The sequence below is a fragment of the Chinchilla lanigera genome, unplaced genomic scaffold (assembly GCF_000276665.1).
Source record: "Chinchilla lanigera isolate Chin_1 unplaced genomic scaffold, ChiLan1.0 scaffold00019, whole genome shotgun sequence".
NCBI classification, from domain to species: Eukaryota; Metazoa; Chordata; class Mammalia; order Rodentia; family Chinchillidae; genus Chinchilla; species Chinchilla lanigera.
In genome coordinates, this window is record NW_004955420.1 from 14,418,161 (window position 1) to 14,427,107 (window position 8,947).

Below are 8,947 nucleotides of genomic sequence, written 5' to 3' on the forward strand. Positions count from 1 at the left end.
TTTTTTTAGTACTGGGAATTGAACCCAAGACCTCATGCTTGCCAGGCAGGCGCTGTGCTGCTGAGCTATATCCCAAGCCTATTTAGGTTTTTGGAGACATGTAGGTCACTATGTAGACTTGTAGTTCACTGTGTGGTCCAGGCTGGCCTTGAACTCACAGCAATCCTCCTGCCTCAGCCTCTCTAGTGCTGGAGTTCCAGGTGTGCACCATCATGCCTGGGCCATATAACCTTGAGAGGCATCACGGATGATTTCCTCCTCGCCTGTGTGCGTGACCGCCTAACCCACCCCTCCCCGGGCCACGTCGGTTGATTTTCATTTTGGATAGGCCAGCGCGTGTTGTGCAGGAAAGCGCCACACCAGTGTGAAGGCTGCCGCCGATCGGGCTTAGGAGCCTTACCATCAGGATCGCTCTGGGTTGGCAGAAGCAGGGGTGCAGGACTGTCCACTCTGGGGCCATGAGGGCAGCACAGTGGGCGGGGCGGGTGGGAGGAGCAGAGGCTGGAACACAGCCCAGTCCCATGGCCTCTGCCCCTGACCGATGTGTGGGGAGGAGAGGAAAGGAGGCTGGGCCTGGGCCCAGGATGAGGTCGCCGGGAGCTCGAGCAGCCTCTCCCGCTTCCAGATGAGCCGCGGCCCTAGCGGCCGAACCCAGCCGTGCTGGCGAGGCCGATGCCGGCGCAGCGGTCCGGGCCCCGCCCCCATCTGGAAGGAGTGAGGTCTGGCTCTGCGGTGGACTCCGGGCTGGCCTGGGACACACAGCAGTGCATCAGCCCAGGAGCAATTTGAGAAGAGAGAGGAGCCCATTTGCACCAAGCCAACGGAGAGGGAGAAATCAAACAAAATTCTAAAAACACAGAAAAGGCCGGACTTTCCCCGCTTGCTGAGGGTGGAACATTCTTGTGGGCATTTGCTGGTCTCATTCCCAGATGTGGACCAGCGCCCAGCCGGCTGTGCCCTCTGGGGTCGCCGCCTCTGCTGTCCCCAGGCAGGGGGCTGCCCCTGCAGAGCTCCCAGGCCCTGTACTTCTGAGGGGGTCGGGGACGCGGCCGTCCAGGGCGCGGTAGCCAGAGACCCAGGTCTGTGCTCCCGTCAGGCAAGCCCCGGAGAGGAGGAGCGCAGCGGAGCACATGCCCTGGCCCCCACGGGGCGGGGGGTGGATGATCTCATCACATTTTCCACCGCGACCTCCTGACTGCTTTAGAACCGAGCTGGGGCGGCTGAGCTTGAGGGAATCAGGGTCACCGGCAGGGCTGGGTGTCAGCGTGTGCCAGGCTTGGGGTCTGCCTCAGTTGATCCTCACAACAGCTCCCAGGGAAGGCAGTATTCTGCTCACCGCTCTGAAGATGAGGAAAACGCAGCCCAGAGGGTTTGCGTTGTTCAGCCAGGGCACTCAGTGAATCGGAGGCGGAGGCAGGACTTGAGCCGGGCTGTCGACGTCAGAGCGCCAGCTCTCAGTCACTCTGGAGAAATGGACACGGAATGTCAGGCTGGGAGTGGACATTCGGAAATCGTGCTGGGTGTGGTGGTGAGCACCTGCAGTCCCAGCACCCGGGAGACTGGGTCACTGTGAGTGGAGGCCATCCTGGGCTACACACAAGACCCTACCTAGAAAAAGAAAAAACTGCTTTAATTCCAAATGGCAGTGGGTTAACGAGGCCAGGGCAAGCAGGAGAGGGGACCTGGTGGTGGCCCCAGCACCTCCACCGTGCCCCGTCTCCCGGCAGGAGCACGTGGGCTGGGGTTCCAGTTCTCCTGGGGACATGGTGGTGGCCACGCTATGTTTTGGGGAGGCGCGCGGAGCCTCCCAACCCGGCCTCAGAGCTCCGGTCCCGAAGGGGAACAAGGCTCCGCGTGCTCCCCGGGCCAGGGGCCTCCCCAGAGCCCGGGTTTTGATGTGGTGGCCAGATGTGGGGAGCACAGGGGTCACCCTGCCTGCTGCAGCCAGACCACACTGCTTTGTGTTTCTGCACATACTCGGTGTGACTGAACAGTGTGCGTGTTTGGGGTCGTTAGAACAATTATTACAGTGAAAGACACATAGCCAGGAACCCCTCAGAATACCGCCCCGCACTCCCACACCCTTCCCCGTCGTTCTTGCTGCTTCCCGAAGCAGTCCTGGAGCCCTCTTTCCTGAGGGTCTGGTTGTGCTGTCCTGGCTGCCTCGGTGTCCCGAATCGATTTAAAACGTTTCCCTTTCACGGTCACGTTGGCTTTGGGGAAGAGCCAGCGTCACGCGGTGCAGACCCTGTGAACAAGCTGGACGAGGACCACTCGTGTTTTCTGTGAGCTGCCTTTCCCTGGGCATTGTGGTCACTGTACTTTTGATCACATCTCGTAAAGGAAAGAGGAAAGAGGACTCCAGGACAGCTTCAGAAAGTGGCGAGGGCAAGGCTGGGCGTGGTGGCGCACGCCTGTAATCCCAGCACTCGGGAGGCTGAGGCAGGAGGATCGTTGTGAATTCGAGACCAGCCTGGGCTACAAAGTGATCTCAAGGCCAGCCTGAGCTGCATATCGAGACCCTGTCTTAACAAGACCAAAAAAATAAAAAGAAAGTGGCGAGGCAGTGGCGTGAGTGTGTTCAGGGTAAGGGGAGGGTGTTGAGGGGGATTCACAGCTGTGTGTCTTTCACTGTAATAAACTTGAAAAACTTTACATATTGGTCACCTGTTCAGTCTCATGACAAACCGGCCAAAGCTGAGCTCTGTAGCTGCCGGCCCAGAGGACACCCTGGCCTGAGGCTGGCCCTTTCCTCCGGGGTCTCTGGGAAGGAAGGAGCCCTCCCCACCTGCACAGGCTGTGGCAGGGTCACCTGCAGGTCCCGTGAGTGCAGAAGACCCGGCGCCCCCTCCTGGCGTGGACGTTGGCAGGCACCTGAGGGAGGTACGCCTCCTCTCAGGGAGAAACACCTCCTTCTTTTTTTTTTCCGTCTTTTTGAGACAGGGTCTTGCTATGCAGTTCAGGCTGGCCTTGAGCTCACTTTGTAGCCCAGGCTAGCCTTGAACTTGCAATGATTCTCCTGCCTCAGCCTCCCGAGTGCTGGGATTACAGGCATGTGCCACCATGCCCGGCCTCGAAACTGCTCCTTCTTTACTGATTCTCCCAAAACATTCCTGGAAAAGCTGAACATCGTTGTTGGGTGTCTGAAGCGGCGGGTGCTTGGGGTCTAGGTTTTACGGCAACCTTGGAGATGATGTTAAAGCGGGGTCTCCAGGCGGAGGAGGCTGCCGGCAGGGGGCAGCAGAGGGGCGAGCAGGACTCTGAGGTCAGGTCCAGGGTGGACCCAGCAGTGCGGACCCAGAAACTCACTCCCAGATGCAGACCAGTGCCTGGCTAAAGAAAGCTACTCTGAGAAAAACTGGGACTATGCTGCAAGCGTCCTTTCTTTCTCCTCTTTTTATTTTTGACAAAGCCAAAGGTATTTTGTTCTCGAGGGTATTTTGTTCTCCCGTGGTATTGCTCAAACAACCTTTTCTTGGATGGTGGTGTCGCCAACCTTTAATGCCACAGTCCGCTTACAAATGGCTCACGCCCCATCAGACCCCGCTCTGAAGCCTCACCTGTACCTGGTCCTTTCACCCTCCCCCTTGCCTAACATGGCAGGTGCTGGCATTGTCCCCGTGTCACACACAAGGAAGCTGCGGGACTGGTGAGCTCAATAACGTGCCTGAGGTCTCGTGGCTGGAAAGCGGTGGACCTGGGATTTGAACTCTTGGAATTGTGTAGATGAGTCAGGCGGGCACAGTTGCTATGTGGAAGGGGAGCTTGAAACGGGAGCCTGATGCTTCCAGAGTTTCCTGAAATCCGAACCTGCAGTGTGACAGACACCTCCAGTCTGTGTGTGTGGGTTACTGCTGATATTAAAAAGGGCCACCGAGCTGGGCATGGTGGAGCACAGCGCTAACACTCTGGGAGGCTGAGGCAGGAAGACTGCGAGTTCAAGCCTAGCCTGGGCAATTTAGCAACTTAGGGAGACCCTGCCTCAAAATAAAAATTAAAAAGGGCTGGGGGTGTAGCTCAGCACAAAGGCCCTGGATTCAATACCCAGTACCCCACCCCCACCAAAGAAAAAGACCACCGAGAGATAAATAAATTACACTTGTAAACGTCATCATCCATTTGTGGCCTGTGGAGAAATAGCAGTTCTTAAAAATTTCACTGGGGATATAGCTCAGAGGCACAAGTGCCTGCGTGGCAAGAGGAAGGTCCTGAGTTCGAGTCCCAGTACCAAAAAAATATATTAATATTCACAGCACTAAAATCCTGGTCTCCCCGGGCCTCCTGGACCGTGGCAGTCCCTGGTCTGGGGCAGTTGTACCTGGACAACACTGGAAAGGAACGGCTCCACGGTGGTAGGGGAGAGGACGGCACAGCGACGGTGCAGAGCCTGGTGCTGTGTGACCGCCGCAGAGGACTCAGAGCGGGGGCAGGATGGCTCGTCACAGCCCTAAGTGTCACAACTGGGAAACTCAGGAGCAGTCACAGCTTAGACGTTTCTGGCTCCGGGATAATCTGCCCGTGTGTGACATGCGATCCTGAGCATTCCACAGCTGCTGTGGTCTCCCTTATCCTTGTCTTCACTGTTTTCTGGTCTCCTTTTTGCTTCTCTCTTTGGGAAGAACACGGGCAGCCCAAAGACCTAGTTCTGCGTCCTGCTATGGCCACTAACTCGTAGGGAGAGCCGTCCCCAGCTATCTTTTTTTTTTCTTACCTAGCAATATATCTTTTTTTTTTTTTTTTTTTTTTTAAAGATAAAAGGAGGGAAACATTAACAGACATACATTTTACAACATATCACAAGCACAATACAGACAATACAGAGTTACAAACAAAGTGGTAGGGAATTAACAATGGTGGTTGTATTACATATTGATATCTTCAAAGTGGCTTCTCATGAAAACAGATATAAACATGCAATACTGGTCAACCAAAGACTCATTGACAGTTTCTTTCAGCCTAGAAATAGAAGACAGAAGAACAACCATGTTATCTATCCCGTACATGTCTTTCAAGGCTCTTGTAAGGTGACATGAAAACACCTGCTAAAAATATAACCTGGTGTTGCGGTTTGTGTCTAGATGTCCCCCCAAAGCCTCACGCTTTTGGAGGAGGCTGAGTCTACAGTTTATGATTGACTCGTGGTCTAGTGCTGGGATTAAGGATGTGAGTGGTACACCCGCCCTAGGGCAGGTAGCCTGCATACAGTATAAGGGACAGAAAGAGGCTTGCTCTTTCTTCTTTCTTGTTGTTTTTGCTGTCTTCCGATGCATGAATGATTGCCCCTCTGCCAGGCCACCCTGCCTTGGAGCCAGCTGATTACGGACTGAAACCTCTACAAACTTTAAACCTTTCCTCCTTTAACTTTGGGTGTTGGGAATTTTGGCTCAGCAACCAGAGAAAAGTAACTAGAACACTTGGGAAGCTGGGTAGTGTGTGACTATAATCCCAGCACTTTGGGAGGCTGAGGCAGGAGGATTGCAAGTTCAAGACCAGCTCCTGCAACTTTGTGAGACTCTGTTTCTAAATAAATAAACAAACAAACAAACAAATAAAAGGGCTGGGGATGTAGCTCAGTGCAGAGGACCTAGGTTCAATACAGTCACAGAAACAAAAAGCGTGGAGCCAGGGGTGTGGCTCAGTGGAAGAGCACACGTGCAAAGCCTTGGTTTCTGGCCCTGGCTGTGCCCCGCACACACTGGGCTGCACCCCAACCCCATGCTGATCCTGCCTTTGTCTTCGGGATCCTGGTGAGCCCACCGGGCTGTGCTGCCGTGGTAATGGTCCTCTCTGTTTTCTCTCCTCCTTGGACCCAGATGACACCCGCTGCTGCCTGGCTGTGCTGGGCCTCCCTCCTGCTCCTGGCCAGGTGGTCCCAGCCCTGCCCTGGGGGCTGTGACTGTTTCGTGCACAAGGTGTTCTGCGCTGATGAAAAGCTGGCCGCCATCCCTCCAGACATCCCGCCGGATGCCACAGACCTGGTCTTTGTGGAGACCGAGTTCACCGAGGTGGCGCCCCGGGCCTTCAGCGGCAGCCCCAACCTCACCAAGGTGGTCTTCCTCAACACACAGCTCCAGCGCTTCAGACCCGATGCCTTTGCGGGGCTGCGCCGACTGCAGGACCTGGAGGTCACCGGTAGCAACTTCAGCCTCAGCGGTGACACCTTCGTCAACCTGACCTCGCTGGGCCAGATCACCCTGAGCTTTGACAAGCTGCACGCCCTGCCTGAGGACCTGTTCCACGGCTTGGACGTGCTGGAGTCCCTCCAGCTGCAGGGCAACCAGCTGCAGACCCTGCCCCGGGGGATCTTCCAGCCCCTGCGGCACCTGAAGTCCCTCAATCTGGAGCAGAACCGCCTGGAGTGGCTCCCGGAAGGGCTGCTCGACCCGCTCTCCTGCCTGCGGTCCCTGAGGCTCAGCGACAACAAGCTGTCCCAGGGCCTCCCCCGGGGCACCTTTGCCGCCCTGCGCAGCCTGGAGGAGCTCTTTCTGGACAGCAACGCCATCTGTGAGCTGCCCCCGGAGCTGTTCTCCGGGCTCTCCCGCCTGGAGCGGCTGTGGCTGCAGCACAACGCCATCAGCCACCTGCCACCCACCGTCTTCTCCGACCTGGGCAGCCTCACGTCCCTGAGCCTCCAGGGCAACGCGCTGCGGACACTGCCCGCTGGCCTGTTCGCCCACACCCCGCACCTGCTCAGCCTGTCACTGTCCCACAACCAGCTGGCGAGCGTCGTGGAGGGCGCCTTCGCCAACCTGTCCAGCCTCGCGTCCCTCACGCTCTCCCACAACGCCATCGTGCGGCTCCCTGCCGGGGTCTTCCGGGGCCTGCAGGGGTTGGTCAAGCTGTACCTGGGCAGCAACAACCTGACGGCCTTGCCCGCCGGCCTCTTCTACAACCTGTCCAGCCTCCAGCTGCTCAACCTGTCCCGGAACCAGCTGAGCTCGCTGCCGGAGGGCCTTTTCAACACCAACTACAACCTCTTCAACCTCGCCCTGCACGGCAACCCCTGGCAGTGCGACTGTCACCTGGCCTGGCTCTCCAGCTGGCTGCGCCTTTGGAGCGACCAGCTGCTGCACACCCGCACCTACTGTGCCGGGCCCGCCCACCTGCGCGGCCAGGCGGTGCCCGCCTTGAACGAGGAGCAGCTGGTGTGCGCCGCCTCCGGCCACCCGGGGCTGGACCACAAGGCGGCGGAGGGGGGCTGGGATGCGGTTCCGGAGAACAAGGCAGCGCGGAGCCGCTGCACCTACAGCAACGCGGAGGGCACCGTGGTGCTCGCCTGTGAGGCAGGCCAGTGTCGCTGGCTCAGCGTCCAGCTGTCTCCCCGGCAGGGCGCGGGCTTCCAGGCCATGACCTACAATGCCAGTCAGGGCTGGGACCTGAGGTCCAGCTGTGGCTCTGTGAGGGTCACTGTGTCAGTCGGGGATCTGGCAGCAGGGCCCTAGGGGACAGAGCCGGGAGCCCGGGCAGGTGGGGGCCGAGGAGCTGAGTCCTGGAAGCTTTGGCGTTTTGCATCTCCGGGGCTGGGGAGGTGGCGTCTGGTCCCCCCACTTCCGCCCTTACTGCTCTCCTTTTGGAATCTGAGACTGATCGAGGCCTCGTGGTGCCTTGTGAACGCCCTTGAGAGCTGTGCCAAGGTCAGGGACAGTGCCCTCACCCCCAGGGGTCCTCTTATTTAATCCCGGTCCACTGTCCCCCATTCGGCATCCTAGCCAGGAGGGACGGTCGCCACTCTCCCAATTACACGGCCCGGAGGCTCCACACTTTCGATGCCCAGTTCAAAAGCCAGACGTGTGTTCCGATTTCTTTATTTTAATGGATCAGAGGGTAAACGGGGACAGTAGAGGCAGCGGTGGCCAGGAGCTGGGGCATGGCCTGGTTTCCCACGGGGAAACAGCGTTGACCGGGTCCACCTCCTTGGCTGCATAAAGGGGAAACTGAGGCAAGATGGTGCCTTGGGGGGGTCGGAGCAGCTGCTGGCCTTGTGACTTCAGGTCCCAGAGGACTGCAGTGGCTTTGCCAGCTGGGCACCAAGACGGCGGAAGAGGCCCCGGTGCCAGGGAGGGGGTGGCAGGGGCAGCCTGCCCTGGTTCTTGGTTTGCTCCTAGGACCTGATTCTGTGGGCTCCTTTGCTGGACCTGTTCTCTCTCGTTTCGGGTTTCTCTCCTGACCCGGCCCTGGCACCTTGTCACTGTCCCTCGGCTGCCGCCTAGGCTCTGCCTCCTCAGGGGCCCTGCTGTCCGTCTCACACAGCCCAGAGCCAGAGGGCCTGGGCACTGGTGCCCCCATCTCCACCTGGGGCTCAGCGTCTCAGGCACCAACCTGAACCAAGCTCTGTGCCTCCCCACGGCCCCGCCGGGCCGCCTGCCCTGGACGTGGAGGCTCTGGCCAGCGCTTTCCTGCCCCCCGGCCCCGCCCGGTTCCGGCTTCTCCATCCCTGCTGGCCGCCCGCGAGGGAGCTCGGCGCGGCTCTCCCCAGGTGTTGGGCTGGCGGCTGTGGAGACAGGCGGTGGCGGTGACCCGAGGCACAGGGGCCCCCTGCAGCTCAGGGTTTGCGGGAGACACTGGGAGAGAAAACACAAAACCGGTCTGCGCGTGGGGGCGCAGGGCTCAGGTCTGGGGAGCCTGCGGGCTGCCCCGGGGCGGGCGGCGGCGAGGGCCGGCTGGGCAGGGAGGGCGCAGGCGGCCCGGGCACGGTGAGACGAGGGCACCGCACTGAGGCGGGAAAGGCGGGGAGGACGAGGGAGCTGCCGGCCCTGGAGGCCACAGCTGAGAGCGCGGGACGCCCAGGAGGAAGCCAGCCGCACACACAGGTGGGCAGAAGGTCTGGCCCGGACACGCAGAATGCCGCCGAACAGACTGGGGCAACTGCTGTGGGAATCCGCGTGGGGCGTTCTCAAGAAACCCAGATGAGAAATTCCACCCCACCCAGCTATGCCCTTCCTAGATA

The 8,947-nt window shown here is 59.1% G+C and overlaps 1 protein-coding gene across 2 annotated transcripts in view; it reads left to right on the forward strand.

Annotated features, from left to right (window-relative positions):
* Window positions 1-7,785, forward strand: part of Cpn2 (carboxypeptidase N, polypeptide 2) — a 9,638-nt gene extending 1,853 nt beyond the window's left edge. Inside the window, exons 2-3 of one of the 2 annotated variants that reach the window (XM_005383198.2) lie at window positions 5,814-7,467; window positions 7,529-7,785. In XM_005383198.2, coding sequence (XP_005383255.1) covers window positions 5,814-7,442 — 1,629 coding nt within the window. In that variant the 3' untranslated portion in view covers window positions 7,443-7,467; window positions 7,529-7,785. Of the gene's footprint in view, window positions 1-5,813 lie in introns of both variants that reach the window. The other variant, XM_005383197.2, reaches the window with a different exon arrangement.
* Window positions 7,786-8,947: the final 1,162 nt, after the last annotated feature.